Genomic DNA, 20,548 nt, shown 5'->3' on the forward strand with positions numbered 1-20,548 from the left:
GTCATCAGCGTGAACGAAGATAATAGACGTTCGTGGTCGGGACGGGTTTCGTTACTCTAATCAAGGTAAGAAAGACAGAGAGTTAATGAAGGAGAGAAAGTTAAAGAGGCAGAATACGGGCCAGAGAAATATTATAGAGAGTGTAAATGCTCGCTGAACGTCGTCGGAATCAACGACTAGCTGCTACGAAACATTATTTGTATTTAGACTAAATAGAATAAGGAGTATGTAAATTATAGAGACTGAAGGAGACCGATCGATTCGCTTCACTATGCACAGTAATGAAAACTTTATCGAGTTCTAGCGGCGTAGGTAAAGGTGCGTTGATTTTTTAAAACTGAACACGTTTGATTTGAAAAATTCTGTCGATTACTTTTTTCTCTAGAAATTAACGATATTTACGTAGGGTTTGTTTTCCTTTGGAAGAGTCCTAGTATATTCGATTACGCCACTTAGGTTCGTGCAATTGCAACAATCCATGTTAGTTCCGTTTGCGCTGATTGTTTAAAGCACTGGCTCGTTATTAGATAGACCGATCGCTTGAACTTTATTCAAAAACAACAAGCAAGAAATTATTTTTATGAACCTGATTTAGACAATACATATTCATTTAATGTTAACAGACAATTATTTATTCAAGAAGAATATACAGTTATAAAAATTATTTTCGGTTGCAGGGGTCAATTACAATAATTTTTGGTGAATAGGCATATCCCCAAATTCTTGCGCATTTTCGAGAAAAAAATTCAGTACCAGCGGAACTTTAGACGTTAATAACTTTTTAACAAAGCCTCTATCAACAAATTGGTATTCTTGATTTTCGTCTTGTTTTGGCCTCTAGAATCTCCCATTAAAATTTTTCCCAGGGCTGGCCGAACACCCTGTATAATATATTTTTGAAAAAAGTGTTCCACAGAAATTTTATTTCTTTTCGGTGTATAGAACACACTAAACATATAATAACATTTAAAAATTATTCCAACGATTGTTTTAATTTCATCTTTGCTAGTATTTTTAAACCACGACAATGAGTATAGGTCTTGCAAGCACATTATATTCATTGACCTTAAGTTATTTCTCGTACATAAATAATTTTCAGATGCAAAGAAGCTTTCTGTTTTCAAAAATTGAAAAAGGCAGAAGATCAGTCGAGAATTGCGCAAATGGATAGCAGTGGATTACAAACGCTTTGAACTCGAAAGATTGTTCCTCACGTTCGACGAAATTTTTGCAAAAACAGCAATTTATCGGCCACAACTAGACAGTGAAGCAAATCCGATCGTTGGTAATTTAATTGCCAAAACCTGTGGGGAGTAGCGGAAGGTAGCATGAAAGCAGGTACTCGATAAGACGACATTTGGTCGGGGAAAACGTGTAAATTGGTCGAGAAACGATTGCGTTTGGCTCGAAGCGCCGAGTCAAGAAATAGATATATCTTTTAAAGTCGTCGCTAACGACGCCTACGTCCGACTAACTGATTGAACGGATTGTCGAAACTTTTTGCTCTTTCCTCGCTAAGAATAAATGATTCATCTTAATAAACTGTGTACCCGAAAACTCTGATAAAACGTACCGATAAGACTGCGTTTCAAACTAATAGAAGAGAAGAAAATAGTGTTCGTTTAGTAACCTTCCTTCGATCGTGCCGCACTAAATTCTTCGATATATAATCGATTATCTTTCACGCCTCGTAAACAACGAACAGAGAGTTCTCCGGACCGCGACAGATCGCGGGGAATTCACTTATCCGCGTTGGAATAAATTCTGTTCCTAGTTAGTCCTGAAATCTGGAACTCGATATTCCTAATACTTGTCTAAAGTCCTTGTCGTCCTACACACGTACGATATAATGATTTCGACTTCGGTTGGTGACATTCTTTCTCGTGTGATATGATTTAAATGGTCACATATTTTATATATTTATAATCATATATATAACATACTCTCGTCATAAATTTGTTCTAGTATAAAATTATTTCACGTTCGTCCGCGGAACGTGACCCTACGTAGGAATCGGGGCTTGCACTAGGGAAACGTTTCTCCTTTCTCACCTACTTTCGTTAGCTATCTCGAGAAAATATGACATTTGACGAGGGACAAGAATCTTAGTGCGATATTTTATAATTAAAGAATTAAACGTAATGTTGTTGTGCTCGACTGGAGTCGAATAAAAATTAATTTGTCCGCTCTGCTTGGAAAATAAAAAGAAATACATAGTGGTTATCCGTTATTCGTGATACAACCTTCGAAATTAAATCGTAAGTTTAAAGTGACTTTTATTTCTATCAGACTTTGCTTTTGAAAAAGTAGATTTGAATTCTGATTAAATCAACTTTAATTTGTTTAATTTTTAGTTGACGCTCTGTTGAAATTCTAATGTATTAAATTATACAAAAGCATCGAAGAAACCTAGAAACTCTTGTCCATCGTCACCGATTTCGTTTCTTTATACTATTTATTTTAATCGTCTCGATTTTATCAACGGCGTTACTGGACCTTTGGCATGAATTCTCGTGTGTTGTGATCTAGCCCGTCCGAGCAATCGTCTGGATCGCTACGAATAATTTGATCGGATGTACGGAGATCGAGACGCAAGAGCCGACTAGAGAGCAAAACGTTTTAAGAACGTAGCCCGCTACGTACACCGCGAGGGACTTTAATGGATAGTTTTAAATGAAACTCGATTAATAAATCGAAATCAGGTTGCTCGGAAAGTGTGTTTGTACTATCTACGAAGAGAGAATTATTACTAAAATAGTATCGTAGCTTCGATGAAACAACCGTACGTCGTCAGAACTGGGCATTATTTAAACCTTTACAAAACCTTTGACCAAATAATTATTCAATATTAATTTTTTCTCATTCGGTAGGTGAAATATTTTCCTGTTATTACGTTGATCAGAATACTCGTTCAATTACTTCTTTTAATATTTTTCGATATCCTGTTGCTTGGAGATATTTAGAACATTAAAAAGTACAGATCGATTCTGTAATTATTGTACATCGTGGATATGTCTTTACAATAATACTCGTCTCTCTGCAAAAGACGCTAAAGGAAACCTGTCAGAGAAATCAAATCAAGTTCGCGTTCGGTTTGAATAATTATTTGCTACGATTACCAAATTGCCCAGCCCTGTTGACACGCACAAATATAATAAATCCAACGTTCTGGCGTATCACAGTCGCGACTCAACGACGCCGCGTTTAGGTCCCCGAGTTCGCATAAATCAGTGGTTCTTAACTTTCTCGAGCTCGCGACGCAGTTGGGAAAAGAATTTATTTCTAATAATATTTCTAGGTCTAACGGCGTAACTCGGAGAGGAAAACCTGATACAGGTCATGGGTTCATGAATAATTATGGCAATGTAATAATAAGATGCTTGGTTCACGTAAACTATAAATATTTTCAGCCTTTAACGCGCCAATTTAATATTTCTACGCGTTTGATTTTTAAATTGGGGATGTATTTACTATGTTTACATTAGTATTAATTTTATTCCTCCTAAATTTGTTATATTTGCGTTATTTAATATATTTAATGTCGTAGCAAGTTGGCTGATCTTTTTATAAAAAATCTGTTGAAATAAATTGTCTATCAACAAAAATATTTTGTCGTCTTTTTATGCTTCTTTTAAAAACTTAGTTTCTTAGGTTGACCGGTAATTTCATTAGATTATATTATTGTAATATATGAATTTCAAATCTAAGGTGACATGTTTCTACAAGAAAATGTCGAAACATAGAATTGACTCGTTAAAGGCTATTCTAATAGCGTTAGAATAGTTATCCGGACGTCGATCGTTGGGTCCTTTTAGACCCATATCTTACACTCTGCAATAGTCATATATTTAGACACCTAATCTATAATAATACAAAATAGAATATTTCACCCACCTGTTAGAAGACCCAATGATCCTGATAATTTTTACTTTTATTAAAAGAATACATATTTTATTAGATCCTCTTTAGCCGCAGAATGCATAATGAATACCAGTGACACCAATATTTAAAAAAATAGGGGGAAAGAATGAACGAAAAATCTGATTATCTGGGTCCAAAACGACCCACCGATCACCGCGCGAGCGTGATTCGTACAAATTTAAATTCTATAAAAAGTAAAAACGCGTCGCGGCGCGACGGTTAAGAACCACTGGCATGAATGAATACCGTCATAGCGTGGCTAACTGAAACTACGCAAGGAACGGAGTAAAAAAATTCGCCTAGGCGTTCGCCGGGGTCGCTGATCGGTCCCGGGTCACTGAAACACCTTGCTCTCCGGCCGTCTCGCGATCCGTGATCGTCGCCACCGTTCAGTCCCACCGAATTCGTCGTTAGTCAGGTAGCCGAGTGATCTCGACGCGTGAACGTGGGAACGTGGGAACGTGGGAACGCTTTACAGCCATTTGTTTCGTACCACGCCGGAGAGCCTGCGTCCCCACATAAGGTTATATCATACGATCGTCCCTTGTATGTGCTGAGGATCCTGCGTGCTGCTGGGGATCTGGGGCGACTGGGAGGGCGATCCCATGGGATATTGGAGGCTCGGTGGGTCGTAGAGGCCACCGAGCGAGCCGCCCAGGCCTGTGCCCAGGTTTGAGCCCAGGGCGGCGGTTAGCTCCGGCATGGAGGGCAGTCCCACGTCCAGGATACCTGTGTTGCTGGCGCCTACGACCTGCGAGCACTCCTCCGGCGGCGTCACCTCCAGACCGATCGATCCGTTCAGCGCGATCTTGATCGGATTGTGGTTCGAGGGATGCGACAGCGCGCCCAGACCGATGTCCTCCAGGCTGCTTTTCCTCCTGCTCATCGTCAGACCCTGCCTCAACGAGTTGCTGCGTCTCAGCAGAATGTCGTCGACCACTCTCAGCGAGTTCGAGCGTCCTCGCAGCGTGCCGGCCACCGTGGGACTGTCCGGCAACGACAACGAGTTCGATTTTGTGGTGCCCAACGGCGGCGCCCTGGGCAAACCGATCCCGGATCCTCGACGACTTCCTGCCCCGGCGCCAGGAAGTCCCGCCGACGCCACCGCCGCGCTCATCTGCGACACCAGCTGCGCCGAACAGAAGCTGATGTTGCTCTTGCGACGCGAGTTGTGACGCTCGAACGTTTTCTGAGCGGAGAACGGACTGGGTCGCACCAGGTACACGATGTCGCCCTCCTCCAGCTTCAGGTCGCAACTGGGATTGATGATCACGTAGGAGAGGCTGTTACGTTTCTCCGAGACGTCGTCGTAATCGGCCACCGGCAGGTTCAGGGATTCTATCCGCGAACGAACCAGGTTCGCGATCTCGGCCCTCTCGATCTGCTGGGCGTGATTGTCGCGGGCTTCGTCGCCGAGGCTCACGGAGTACTGTGCAGAGAAATCGGTTTTTAATGGCGAATCGAGGGGAATTTTGCTTCTCGAACGCGCGGTTAAACGTGGCGTTGACGCGTCTTTGCAGACGGATACGCGATCGATAAATTCTAGACAATACTCGTTAATGTCTTGAGCAATTTCGTTGGTGCAAACCGTTTTGTTGGATCGAGGAGATCGAAAGATGTTGGAATGGTTGAAACGTATAGTAGACTCGTAGTAGCAATCATTCGTTTCTTGTTAGTTAAAGGAAATTTTATATAGAGTTACCGCCACTCGTATTCGTACACTGTAATGGTTATTCGCTACGAATAAAAAGAAGCTTGTTTCTTATGGATTGAGTTTTTTGAACTGGTACAAGTCCATTTTTTCAGACTATTGGGATACTTAAGGGTTTCAATTAAAAATAAAATTGAAAACACCGTTGAAAACACACTAAATCTACCGACATTTCATGTAATTAGCTAAAGGGAAACTATAAACATCCAATAAGAGATTTTAGAGACCAAAATAAGACGAAAATTAAGAATCAAGAATAGAAAGAATTTTTTTTCTCGACAGTACGTAGGATTTCAGGGGTATCTATATTCGCCAAAAATGATTGTAATTGTCCTCTGTAACCGAAAATCATTTTCCCAGAACGATTGGAATTTTTTTTTTTCGTCGAAATATTTAGGCACCTAACCCACATCGATTTTTCTTAAAGATTCTTTCTTGATTTTTAATAAATTCGTGTTATGCTGTACGAGAATGTTGTTTAGTACTTTTTTGTAGGTATCCATGAGCTCTACTTCCAAACTAAATTTCAACGAAATCGATTGACTATTGTAGGAGTTATGAACGTTTGAAAATTGGACCACTTTTATGTGGTTTTTCTCATTTTACGGAGTCAAGGAACAACTTTCCCCACATTATTAGAATTTCTACATATTCTTCATCAAAATACGCGTCGTTTGCATTTTCAAACATTGAAATCGTCCAATCCGTTCAGAAGTTATGATGTTTTAAACATACGCATGAAATTTCAGGGAAACGTATCAATGTATGGGTTGACATGAAATTTTCGGTAATGAATTTTTTTCTCGAAAATGGTCAAGATTTCGGGGGTATATCTATTCACCAAAAATGATTGTAATTGACTCTGGCAGCCAAAAATAATTTTTTCGGAATAATTTGAAATTTTTTATTTTCGCCGAAAAATTTTCCGTAAGATAACAAGTGTCTTTTCATTTATAGTGAACCGCCATCACAGTGCACGAATACGTATGGAACTATCGGTAGTTAATTAGCAATATACAGGCACAAATAGAAACAGACAAACCATGTACTCAAAAATCTGTACAAGGTACGAATCATCGAATACGGTAAGAAGTTCTAAAAGAATAACTTCTCGTTGATTGCCTATCGTTTTTACGAAGCATCATTTGTGCAGCATCGTGTGTGTATTGTGCTCATAGAATTCGAGTGTAGGGCCTCTTGATCGCCAAGAAGAGCAATTTAGACAATGAGGACGAGCAAGAGAGAATCCTGAGCGTTCAGGCCGGAAGCCACTGGGTGGTACACTGGGCATGCGCAGCGGGTGTATAGCGGTAGTGACGAGAGCGTTAAGATGCCGACAAGACAGAGGAACAAAAAAATGTGAAAGAACAACAGCGACAGAGTAAAGAGGAAGTGAGTGACAATAGGTACAGAGAGGCGACGCCACAAAGAGAGTTACAAGACAGAGAACGTTAAACAGTGTATATGGAAAACGATCAGAAAAACGGCGACCAGACAACGTTGAACTTCTGTACTCACGGCTGAGGCACCCTTGTCGCGGGTGGCGCAATTTGCAAGGCACGATGCTGCCGCCGAATGACGCACCTTGTACGTCACGCCGACGCCGGCGTCGCTCTCCGCGTCTGAGTCGCCCTGTCAAAACGACAAGCAATTCTATGCTTACTAAGGACAGCCCGGCGTTGTCGCGATTTTTCACGCATCAAACACGACACGGTGGTTATCGTTTTACTGTTCGTTAAGCTTCCTCCTCCGTAGCGGGCAGGGACTAGCGTACAAAACGATCGTTATTGTAAATAAATTTAAGAAGGGAACGCAACGAATACGCAGACATCGATTTCGACGTTACTGGGGGAAAAATCACGAAATATGTTTTCTTCTTTGCTTTTCGAAAGCTCGTTGTGGCATACCCTGCAAAGGTATACAAATTCTAGGTTTCGGAAAATGTTTGGGTCTAACGATCAAGGAATAAACTGTATTAGGCACTGTAGACTGTATTCAGATTTAAATTAAACGATGCCCACTTTGTACGTGTCGCGAACCATTTAGCGCGAGAACTGTTCGCTGCCAGAAGCAGATTAAGATTAATCACCGTTCAATTGATGTTAATGGCAACGCTTTGCCGACGGAAGAAGCACTCTGATTGACACTAATATAATGTCTAGCACGATGCAGGTTTCAAGACGTCTATGTTCAGGATCGGAGGACGTGCTACGAGTATCGTTTCAACAAGATGCGAGAGCCGTACGCATTTTTAATTCTCATCGAGAGGGATGACTCTAAAAACGTTGCATCGGAAATAACGCCGAGGAAAAATACAGAACAAAAGATAGAGAGGGATTTACAACCATGCGCTACTCACAGCCGCCATTCAAAGTTGTTTCCTGCCCTTATAACGATAGTACACGAGCCAATTCGCTCGGTCGCCCTCCGAACTTTCGATCGAAACGATCGTCTACTCACGTGAGACGTGTCCGACACGGTGGTGTCCTGCGTTCTGTAAATACCGATGGGGATCTCACACGTCGTCGAGCAGAGTTTCTGGTACAGTCTGCCGTAGGTTCTGATCCACATGTCGTCTTTCGTTATTTTCATCTGCAATCAAATTGTTATTAATCATCGTCGACGATTGAGATTCGTTCCAATTAGTTTGTATACTCCACAGCACTGGTGACCAAGCCTAAATACTCTCGATTCACATCTTCTATTGAAAGGATATACTCTGTATTGAATATTACTAATATTAATACTAGGTTACAAAAATATCTTCTCCAGAAAATAGATTTCTATAAATTAACTCCTTTTATTTGCAATAATTCATTGTTTAATAATAGAAGGTTTGTAGTAACTCTTAAAAATATTTAAAAAAGACATCTTCTCTAGAAAATAGGTTCATTATAAACGAATCGTTTTGTGTTTCAATACATAGAAACATTTTTCCCTCGTTACTCGGAGTGAGTTTGTGGATTTTGTAAAGATCTGGTACATCTGCAATTTGGCCACCATTGTTCTATGGATGATAATTATATTTTTGCGTAATTTTCTATTTTGTTAAATAAATTTTTTATCAAGTTGATTCTTTACCGATGTTAGAAAACCAGACCCCGGAGCTTGATCGACGCCCAGCAACAATCTCACGAATGTTATCATGTAGTCCTTTACGAATGCTTGATAGAGAAGAGTGTCCAACATGGAGGCACTGAAGACACTGCCAGCGGCGAAAGGTAATCGAAACATGTACGATATATGGGAGCCTCTTTCCTTTTCTCTCTGTCGTAGCAATCACAACGTTCGATTATTTTTTTGTACTTATCTAATTTCTGTTAATTTCTACGTGTCGCTAAAAATGTTCTTGCAACTTCCTTCGTCTCTCAATACTATTAGAAAAATAGATTTCATACTTTCACGAGAGATCATTTTCAAGTAATTATGAATGCAAAGATAAATTCACTGTAATATTATTAAATTATTAAAATTTTACAGTATCGATTGTAAAAATTCGTAGCAGGTTTGCATCGTTCTTCTTTCTTTTCTTTCGAATAAATAAGAATTTTAAAAGAAACTCGAGAAATAAATCATTTATTTCAATGATGATTAGCTTTCCCATGAAGACGAACGTTCTGAAAGCTATCTGGCATCGCTGCTATAATAAAATTTCCTTTATACTTTCAGAGTTACGAAGTACATAAAGGTCAAGTGTGAGTACTTATAAACTTGGTAAACAGTGCTTCGAGATGGCGTGAAGGAGTTGAGAGCAACTAACTTTAAGTGTTATCGCAAAATCTACGAAACTACTCAATTAACAGTATCTCTTCCACTTTATACATTTCCATAGAAGGAATTAAACACACATAAATTACGATATAACATTTCAATACGAAATATCGTTGCAAATGTAGCACATTTAATTACACGTTAATCGTCATCCTCTTTCCAATTTAAGTAAAATGTAAATGGTAATTGCAAGCTTCATTTTTAGCTCAAAATAGATTGAAGAAATATTATATCAAGTTAGAAAGTTGTGAAATACCTTTTCCATTTTGCTGAGGTGAAGAGCATACTTGTCGTGCGCCCTGAACTGCATGAAACGCATGTTGCTCGACTGCGAGAGCTCCGTTATGCTCTTTATACTCGGAAAGAATCTGTGAAAATTCAAATAGATTTCGTTTCTTCGAAACAATTATATTTTTAAACTCAACGATATCTTTTTTACGTATGACATGGCTGGTTTTTAGGTAAGGAAATGATTTTTCCTTTAACGAAGTGAAGATCCAATTTTGGCGCACTTTCTCTATTACTATCAATTTACAGACAATCTGACAAGCAAACACACTCACTTGAACATAGTTTGCACTGCTACGATAGTGTTACAGTCAGCCAGAGTGTCTTCCTCCGCGGAATTGCTGAGTTCCTTGTTTACGACCACGACATTTTCCGCCAGAGTGATACCAGCGCGAAGGAGATCGTCCAAACAGTCGATGGATCCCTGCATCCAGTACACCAAAGGAAAGTATGACACCGCGTCAAGGAACGCAATTTCCGGTTTCCGTTCCAGCAGGAGAATGATTGGATTCAGCGATGTTTTTGATCTGACGGAGATTTTTAACGAACGTTAAAATAATCACGCCTGTCTCAGCTCGTAAGAAATATTTCCATGACTTATACATTTTATTACACTCTTTATCTCAAACTTGTACCTAAAGTGTGCCCTTAAGGGAATTATAAAGTTGTAGATTCCGTTGCTGGCGTAGTCGGCAGCCAGAATGATAGTCTTGTTTTGCCAATTGTACTCCTTCGCGTTTCTATAGGTACAGTGCTGGCAAACCTGGCACAGTAACCGAAAATAATAGATTTTTAATCGATTTTTAATTATCAGAGAATCACGATAAATGTATAATACGTGCCTGTGCCAATTGAAGGCAACACAGAGGTTTCTTTTCTTTAAGTAGATAACATAACGTTGGAGAAACGCCTATGAAAGGTGAAACAGGTGGAAATCCCTTGACGATCCTGCAACAATTTCGATTAAATCGTTGCACGTTTCATATAATCGCATTTTCGTAGGGTTACATTACATAGACCGAACGTAATTGAAGTAGTTTATCCCGATTTTTGTTCAGTATTGTAAACATCGTTTTAGATTTTTTGACAAGGTATTTTTTTATCATTACTGTACTGAATAATACTGGAATTTTTTAGCAAAATTGTCAAATATCTTTGGTGTCTTTGTATAATCAATAATCGATTACACAAGAAAAAATTCTCGCTCATCGATCGTAATGTTCAACGTAGCGAATAATGTACAGCTTTGTCTATGTACAACAATATAGTACATTGTGCTATTCACACTCAGGGTGTTAAGCACGAGCAGATGTGCGGAATGACGAAAATGTGTTCTTCTGTAACATGCTCTGAAGTAAAATTTTTTCAAACATTTTTCATGACAGCATATATTATCTTAGGTATCGTGGATGCATTTGAGAATTAAAACGCGACTGTGAAAATGCTGGTGATCAGGATTTAATCAAAACCGATACGTGAGTGCGTTTATTATAAAGATTGAATTCTCTAGAAACGGTAAAAGAAAAGAGGAAATATAGAAAGATATAAAACAAAGTTAGTTCTAACATCTAGGTACATGCACAACGAAAACGTTAGACTTTTGTACATTTCCCTCAAGTCTGCTGTTTTCCACCGATCGATTAAACCGCGAAACACTTTTCATTTACTTGAACGTGTACTATAGGTATAAAAATAAATAATATTTCTATTTATATATAAACGAAAATTGTTTCGTATCGAAAACAAATGGAAGGGAGCTATTCGATTGACATGCGATCTCTTAGGTTCCATCATATACATTTGCACGTATCTGGCCGTATTGTGCACAGGACATAAACATAAACTAATACATTCGTAACTTTACGAGGACATAAATTTCTCGATCAGGTATATCGGTTGTGATAGTTTCGAGGTTTGTACGAATGCAATGCGAGTCGAAAGGAGTCATGTAGAATGTAATTCTTCGATGAATATGAGGAATTATATGAGTGGAAATAACTATTGAACAACAGTAATAATACTCATTTTATGCTTCTTCTTTCTGTTCATTGAATATATATGTATGTAATATACAGGTAACCTAGCATATATCACCTTCGAAATCTACGTTTATTAGGATCTTTTTTTCGATCAACGAGCTTTGAAAGTCCCAACCCGCCCATAGCTACTAACAACAAAACTTGCGATCCTTTGTTTCAACCCCTTGTAAATTAAAAATACAAATCGTTACAAACGAGAAACGTTCTTGTTGGTATCGTTCGGCCCAATGAGAATTCCATGCACGATGATGATGTCTGACAATATTAAGTGACAGAGTTCGTATCGAATACGCCATAAGTTACCGTGGACATCTCGTGTGTTACAAGGTAATGCACTCGATACATGAAACTTTGACGAACACGGTACTGAAAGAAGAGAAATATTCGCTGTTTAATGCGCCAAAATCGTTGGTGTCGCGAATCGAGCGAAAACCGAAACAATCGGTACGTTTAGTTCGCCATCGTGTAAGTCCTTTGAGGTCGATTTATCAATTCACCAGGGCGGAAAGTTCACCGTGGCCGCATTAGGTGCGTTTTCACAACTTCGTTCGCGTCTCATCCAGCGTCCCGCATCGACATACGCGACATCAATTCCGAAGTTGGGTACGTTGCGAGCGATTCAGCGAGCAGAATTAAACAGTGAACTTCGGCGTACGACGCAGTCGATTAAATTCTGCTTCGAACAGTTCGCGGGAATTCTAAAGCTACGGATCTACTCGACCTCCCACGCTTCGCCAACTTCCTCCCACGCTTCTTAATGTGTTTCGGAACTGCGCAGCCAGCCCGAGTGTCTGAATTATAGAAAATGTTTCGCTAATCAACTTTCCGGCGGACGAAAATTACTCGGGCAACCCTTTCGCGTCGGTGAATAGTTCAAGGCTCGTTCGTTGGATAGAAAACTGCAGAGGGAACACTCGGAATATTCGAAAGTCGAACCGACGAAATTAACCCCGTCCCGTGGCATTTAGCTCGACGAAATTCGTCCAAACAGACCGGATTGATGCTAAGCCGCTTTGTAACAGAGATTATAAGAATCGTGGCCAACTCTTGTGGCGTACTGATAGGAACCGAGACTCAATCACGATCGTGATTTGCTGTCCGAAAATCTTCATCGCGAGTCAGACTCGTTAAAGTACGGGAAGGGGTTAATTAATAAAAATTTCTGGTGACTCGATCACCGAGCTCGGGGTTAGAAAATACCGGTTAATAGATTTGTATCGGGAATTCTATCGAAAGTTTTGGATTTTAGATTTGTTTGATGATCAGATTCCCAAGTAAAATTCGTCCAAGCAACGTACCGCGAAGTTCTGAGCGTTCCCTCGCGAGAAGCGAGCCGGAAGAATAGTTTATATGAAAGCGTAAAAACGTAAACTCACCCTTTGAAACTGCTGGGCAAAGGTCGTGCGTCAAGACGGCAGTGCATAAAGACGATGCAGGAAGGAAGACATCGAAAACATCCACGAGGACATATAGGGTGTCAGGCAGGACAGCATCGAGCAGCGATTCAATACCATCGAGGCCGATTAGTGGTACGGGCATCGAGAGACATTCAGACAGGACAGATCGGCCATCAACGTAAACTTGCGTTTAATTGTATTTGGATGGTGAATGACGGACGAGCGTGACACCGACCTTTCGTTAAAAATCTTTTACCTTTTTCGTCCTGTCTGTCTCTTGTCACCGTGACGTTCGAACTTTTCAACCACTCGACGTTACTCGCGTACCGAAATTAGAATTGTCCGGATACTCTTCGCCACATTTAAATCTCGCGACGTAAAGAAAAGTAAAATCAAATCGAAGAACGTAGTGAAAGTAAATGTAATTATCGGTTACGGTTCGGCGATGGTAAATTTGATTTGTTCGAACGTTTAAAAAAAATATAATGGCGAACGTCTAAAAATATTGGAAAGTAACAAAGAAGTAGGACGATCGAGTCGCGTCGAGTAGATTCGATCCGGAGGAAGTAACATCTAAGAAAAGAGTGCAGAAACAGGACGAGCATGGTGCAAAATTCCCTGCAGCACGGCTGTCGAACTTTATTTCGTGTGATGGATGGTTTGTAAGATCGTACAGATTTCGGACTGCTCTTTAACGCGAATGGAACTCTCCTGTCGAACGTACGATCAACCGTGTACGATCTTACAGTGCAATATTTAAAGATTTCCAAGAAAATACTGGTTATCTTCGAACTAATAATTATATTAAAGTAATTACTCAACTTGTAAACGAGTATTTATATTTTTACGCAGAAAAGATTAATAGATACGAGTCAAAACGACATAATTCGTCCCTCAAGAGGCTAACGTGAACAGATTTCGAACATCGAGTGTTTCGAAGAGCCAGTATTCTCTCCCTAAGACTAATACCGATAATATATATTCAGAATAAGAACGAGTGATAAAGGAGATACATTCATCAGATATAAATATATATATAGAGATATACGAATAAATAGAATACACAAATACGTCCGATGCACAAGAGATCGTGCCATGCAAGTGCACGAGACAGTGAAAGATCGTGTCACTCTTAAGGATTCCACGATCGTGCTCAGATTATTATATATATATATATATAATTAAGAAAAAATTGGTTAAATAGAGGAAACGAGATTTTTCGTCTATCTAATAAGTACGTCTATAAACGTATATTCGTCTAAGATCGACAACGTGTTCCTTTACGTTCACGACAATATCACACATACTGGGCGATCGTCTACCTTGAATCCTTGCGACCTTGGACGTAACATGATGGTATGAAAAGTGACGATGAAATCCTGTTCGAGAAATACTCACGCGATCTTTTCGCTGGGCGATCTCCATGGAACGTCGTCGTCCATTTCGTCCTCGGACTCGTCGCCTTCGTGATCCAAGGACTCTTGGCCAGGAAGATGCAAGGTCGAGCTCGTCAGCATGTCTGGCACAGGCAGGATGCTTGGTCTCCTGCTACCTGAAATGGTTTCATTGAAAAGTTTAGTACAAATGTTATTTAATTGTCAAATATCAATGTTTGCACTCGGGAGTCCTGTTCGTAGGAATCGTTGAATTCGTCTGAAAATCGATTAAAATACGAACCACGCTAGAGATACTCTCTTCAAATCTCGAAAAATATAATTCATTTTTCTTCCATTACAACTTTAGTTTCGTGTAAAATAAATTTATTTTTAAATTCGACAGAGTTATGTATACTTTTTAAGCACCTTGCATATGTATATTGTTATACTGATATTATAATTGATTGACTACGCGAAAAATGTAACTCAACAATGAATTACCTCTTCTTTGCGTGAGAATCTCGGGACTGAGTAGATTGGGATTTGGATCTAGAGATCGCGGAACGTCCAAATGATTCCCGGTGATCGGCGTCTGTGGCGTGGATCCTCCGTCTTTCAAACATTGTCGCGAATCTCCGAATCCACCGGGATCGAGATACGTTGCTGTGAAATTTAACATCAGTTGCGGATAACCTACCAAAGAAGGTGTTATCCAAATATCGAAACATCAAATTTATAATACGGTATCAAAGATATAATTTATTAGGCATTTTGGAAGGAAATTAAATTCCATCATCGACTGTTTTTAAATATTTTCGTCTATAATACTCTATTTATTTTTTTGTCTTCTCAACTCTCATACCTAATACACGATTTCATTTAAGCCTTTTAAAAGTGAATCGTAAAATTTAAATTTGTTTTAACAATTATTTAATTTCTTTTGGGCGAATATCGCCTAAGGAATTACTGCACACAATAAATTATATCTTTTATCAGATATAATAATAATAGTAATAAATTGAAATTTTTCTTCTAACTTTCTGCTTACGTTGCAATTTTAATTACTTTATTCAGTATTTTTTATCGATATGGTACAATAAAAATAATGGTACTACTTGAAACTATAAAGCGAATTAAGAAATTTCAACATCAGCGAATATTATTTTATTATGAAATATTCTATTCAATGATTATTCTACGATCTACAACTAGCAATGAAACGTTTCAAGCTTCAAACCAGCAATTTGAGGCAATAGCAATTCTCCTTATTTTTGTTTCATGTATATGTGTATTTACATTGCAAGTTTCAAGTGTTTTCCTCTCATACTTTTACGAAATATTTCTTCCTTGTGTATGTTGCTTCAACCCATTTATTAATAGTAAGAATAAATATTTTATATATCAAGACCTCTCGTAACTTTCTATAATAAATGGGCTACGCAAAATGTATCGAAGTATTTACAATCAGTGGATCGATTCAGATAAGACCAAGCATGTATGTGTATTTTTTTTAACAATAAGCACTTATATCAACCACTATGCAATAAAGCATTCCGTATGCTGGAACAAGCAGCCATGCTGAAACATGTCATATAGAAAATAGATAATGCAATAGTATATATAAATAAACAGAAAAGTAACTTCGTATTTAAAATTGTTACATATTCAAGTGAACAATTTAGAAAATACAAGAGCAAATGAGTCACAGGATTTTTAAGACAATAATTAATAAATGGTATTTGTTAAATATCTGGTTAAAATAGATTGCTTTGAAAATATACGTAATATTCGATTCGTTCAAATGTGTTTACCACTGTAACTTGTTGGCAGTCAGAAACTAGTTAATTTCGTCTACAATTTTGTCGAAACTGTAAGTTGTTAAACAATTGTAGATACCGTTACGATGAAAACACTGTATATTTTATAACACAAAAAAATAGTTAGTATATTCCAATAACGTTAAGAGCCCTACGGTTCAGACGTTCATCCACTCAAGCAAAGAAGCATTTGCCACAAAGTACGCCCAAAAATATACACAGACGAATTACCATCACCATAGCACGCAAATCAGCCTCTCCGAGATCCCCGTATTATTCTCCACAAATCCACGCGAATAAAAAGGAAGAGCAAATCGTAGCCACCACCGTACAATCCGCGACAAAAAGATAGCGTACGCCAACGTTTTACACAATTCGTAAAATAAATGGAATACTTTGACCTTGGCTGAAAATCAGTTCGACAAAATGACAATTTACCGTAGATGACAGAAAGTGAAGTATATCTATGTTTCTCTTAATATTAGAAAACTCCAGAATATTCGGAAATAATTCTAATCGAAGAAAATTGCAGAAACAGAAATTACAAATAAATCAACAGTGCAAAAATCAGAGCAATAGTTAACAGGAGCATAATAATTTCTATACACACATATCACAAAATTATATTTATTCCATGTTTTTCAAATTTAATTGAAATTACCAATCGAACGATTGCTCCTTCCAAATAGTAAATGCAATGTCTGTTTGATATGCCAATATATTTTCTGTAAATCATGTTGAAGTAGCGTGGTATCTGATTGTCGTGGTGTGTACGATTAAAAAAATAATGTACACAGAGACGAGTAATAAATGGTGAAAAAGATAAGGAGAACGGAAGAAGAAAGAATAGAAGGCAAGCGCATGCGACACTCACGGTGGACATCGGATGCGATTATGTTGTGGTGTTCGAGTGGTGTGGGCGTGCTAGGGAGGACCTGCAAAATAACCTGTGGGGCCCTGTGTGCCTGTGTACCGTGCACGTTCTGTCCACGGGGCCCCGTACAGGTCGTCTCCTGTCTGCAGCAAGCTGTTTCGTTCAGCGCATTGTTACAACTGTTGGAATAGCGACGGTGCTCGTTGGCACCGGGTTTGTTTGCTGTACCGTTCCCATCGCCGCCGGCGATCGTGCAGCTGGTGGATATCGTCGTCGTGGTCGTCGTCATTCCCGCGCTTGTTCCAGAATTCATCGCCGTGCTGTTGTTGGCGGTCGTGTTCCCTGTCGTCCCGCTGTTTCCCGTCCCGTCGGTTTTCGTCTCGACGATCACCTGCGTGCCCTCCGTACCCGTCACGCTCTGATTATTCGCCACCACGAACGCGGAGTTCTCCTCCTTCGTGATGCTCATGTAATAGCAGGTGTCGGTTTTCTTCATTATGTGACGCGGACCTGGATCGCCGAAGAACGAGGGTCACGAACCAACGCGATCAAGTTATACAAAATTTTTGAACAGCCGTAGAAAGTATATTCTGGTCGAGAATTGAAAAAAAAAGCTAAGTTGTTTAGTAAGGTGGAACGAAACATAATTAACAGATTCGTCGAGGTACCATTAAAACATTATTTTTACAATTTTATAGAACTAGCTAATCGAAACATTAAACACATCGTTTGGATTTCAATTATTACGAGCCTCTCAGCAGATGGCATTTTACGATCCTCCTACAAGCTTCTTACATTAATTCCGTTTCACGAGTAAACGCGAAGGATTATTTTCTACCCTAAGACTATAAAAAAAGTTGCAACGTAAAAGATTTAAAAATGTACTTAAAATAGGGCGGAGAATGAACCTTCGACGAGCCATATGGCATCGTTCCGTAGCTTTTAAGAAGTTGAAAATACTGCGACAGTGAGAGGATATTAATATAATAGTTACCAGGATTTAAGAGGATGGTGTCCTCGTAAAATTCCGGAAGTTCCGCCGGCCTGACAGCGACCAGAGCCACCCCGTATTTACGATGACTGTGGAAGGACGCGTATGTGAAGGATTTGCCCTCGTACTCGCCGAAAAACCGAGAATCCCCGAGAATAATGTGATAAATCTCGTTTCCAGAACATTTACCGTACAGCCTATGCCATTCTTCTTGCGATTGCTGACCTTCCCTGAGGAGAAACAAAGAGTATCCTTTCTCGGATAAATTTCGATAAAGTTCGACGCTACGCGATATCGAACGGGTTCACGTTAAAATCTATTTCTGTTGAATTTTTGCGGATATCCGTCAACTCACTGTCCTCTGGAAGTGTGCAGCAAAAGGGTGACCAAGGTCGATGCACCAGGGCACGTGCAGTTGTTCGCCAAAAGGGCGTATTTGAACTCATCCTCGCACACCACGTGCTCCGCGAACTTCACGTGAAGCTTATTTTCCGGACGGAAGATTTGAACGTACTGAGGAACGTTTGGTGCAAAGTCCTTCACCGCCCATGACCTGCCATCAATCGCAAACATACTCGTCACAAGCTAAGATTCCGTACTTTTCCCTTAGCACGGAAAAAGTTCAATTATTTTCAAGCCACTACGTTTGTTTTGATTTGAACACCTGGTGTTTCTTATATTTTTAATTTCTTTCAATTATATAAATTAACTCGTGTTCTCCTTTTTAACGGGATATTTGTCAAACAAAGTTCGGTATCCTTCTATTTTCCCAACCTATTCACATTTAATTATACGAGTTCTTATTAACTGATCTCACGATCCGACTAACCTAAGTATCGTGTGTTCGTCAGCGGCGGTTTTATCGGCATAATTTCTGGCTGCAAGAACGAAGCAGGCTTCCGCTTCGTTCATTCTGGCCCTGGTGAGATCGTTATCTTTCAGACACGATCCTTGAATGTAGATTACCCTTTGTGCCCAGATGGGCACCTGTAAAATCATTCGCATTGTGGTATCCAGTTCCATTGGTGACAACAGTACCACGTAATAGTCCTAAATGTAATTAAAATCATCCATCAAGCCTCTGTCGAACACGTTCCCAAAGGACTTAAAATTTCGTGATTATGTATGCGAATGTGACGGTCACGTTGCATTTATGACAAAATTTTCTAGTATAACAGAGCTGTTATGAATCTCTAGAATCATGTTCGTGAATTTTTTCGAACACGGTGAGTCCTCCACTCACACGGTTAATTCATTTTGAAATTTAGTTAATTTAGTTTGGTATTAAAATTTTCGTCATAAAAATTAATTAAAGTTACGCAGAATCGTACGTATTGCTTCGCGAAAGAAAAGAACGAAGAAATATTTAATATGCGAATAGAAGCATGCACAAAATATAGCAATTGATTTATAGCGTTTATTTGCCCCAACAGTTAAATATATTATTCTATTTATCCTTTATTTAAATTTATACAGAACGTAAATTCGTGTAACTCGAGGACTCGCCGCGTATAGTGATCGGAGTACGACTAATCGTGAAAGGAAAGAAATGTAAATTAAGCGATGCTAAAAGTAATGAGAGCAATTTTCTGGTCGAATTTCTAACCTGTAGCAAAGGGTGGGCGTAAAACTCATTTAGAAAATCCATGATGGTGTCGGCTTGCAGCGTTGTACTGCAGACCACCACGTGTTTCTCGCTCTGTGCTCTGTGGGACGAATACGAGCCGCCCAGCTTTTGTCTTTCCATCCACGTGAAGGCCAGCTGCTCGAACTGTTACGGAAATAACGACGAAATTAGGTGCCATAAAGACTGCAACGATACATGTTCGATTTTGTTTATCTAATTTTCTTTTTGATTTCCGTCTTATTTTTGCCTGTTAAATCGCTCTCTATGGACGATTACTTCGCTTTAATTACCATTAGTAGTCGAACAGCCTGTACATACGTGACCTAAGAATATATCGCTGAACGGAATATTCGTGTATCACGTGTTACTGACAGGTTTGACAGATGAATTGAACGGTTATCACTGTCGTCAGAATCTCCATTGGAGTTCGACATTTGGCCTTTGGCTCGATTCCCCGTCATTAGTCAATGACCTCGGGCAACAAGTAGGGAAGCATACATATTTTAGTTAGATTTCGCAGTGAGTCGATTTAATTATTCGTTTGTCACTGGCGTGTACTAATTAATTACCCCCACGGGGGAACTTTGGTTCGCGTTCTACCGCCGGATTTGATCGAAACTTGACAAATTCACGGCGAAATTCGTTTTTAAATCGGGAGATGGAACGGAGATTAAATGAAATTAAAGAAAATAATTGATGACAATTCAGGAATACAATATTTTCCACCCACGCTAAG

General features: G+C 39.3%; 1 protein-coding gene across 1 annotated transcript in view; it reads right to left on the bottom strand.

The window, feature by feature from the left end:
• Positions 1–848: 848 nt before the first annotated feature.
• The window catches only part of LOC122401539 (potassium channel subfamily T member 2), a 133,711-nt gene continuing 114,011 nt past the window's right edge, over positions 849–20,548 (bottom strand). Inside the window, exons 9-23 of the mRNA XM_043403740.1 lie at positions 19,792–19,956; positions 19,015–19,235; positions 18,541–18,738; positions 18,189–18,415; positions 17,195–17,704; positions 15,005–15,166; positions 14,526–14,679; positions 10,534–10,639; positions 10,327–10,454; positions 9,967–10,218; positions 9,660–9,771; positions 8,714–8,899; positions 8,093–8,224; positions 7,151–7,264; positions 849–5,350 (exon numbers count right to left, since the gene is read on the bottom strand). Of these exons, the coding sequence (XP_043259675.1) occupies positions 4,451–5,350; positions 7,151–7,264; positions 8,093–8,224; positions 8,714–8,899; positions 9,660–9,771; positions 9,967–10,218; positions 10,327–10,454; positions 10,534–10,639; positions 14,526–14,679; positions 15,005–15,166; positions 17,195–17,704; positions 18,189–18,415; positions 18,541–18,738; positions 19,015–19,235; positions 19,792–19,956 (3,567 nt within the window). The 3' untranslated portion in view covers positions 849–4,450. The remainder of the gene's footprint in view (positions 5,351–7,150; positions 7,265–8,092; positions 8,225–8,713; positions 8,900–9,659; positions 9,772–9,966; positions 10,219–10,326; positions 10,455–10,533; positions 10,640–14,525; positions 14,680–15,004; positions 15,167–17,194; positions 17,705–18,188; positions 18,416–18,540; positions 18,739–19,014; positions 19,236–19,791; positions 19,957–20,548) is intronic.

Source organism: Colletes gigas, unplaced genomic scaffold (assembly GCF_013123115.1).
Source record: "Colletes gigas isolate AHSC1104 unplaced genomic scaffold, ASM1312311v1 Colletes_gigas_Sc00025, whole genome shotgun sequence".
Classification (NCBI taxonomy): Eukaryota; Metazoa; Arthropoda; class Insecta; order Hymenoptera; family Colletidae; genus Colletes; species Colletes gigas.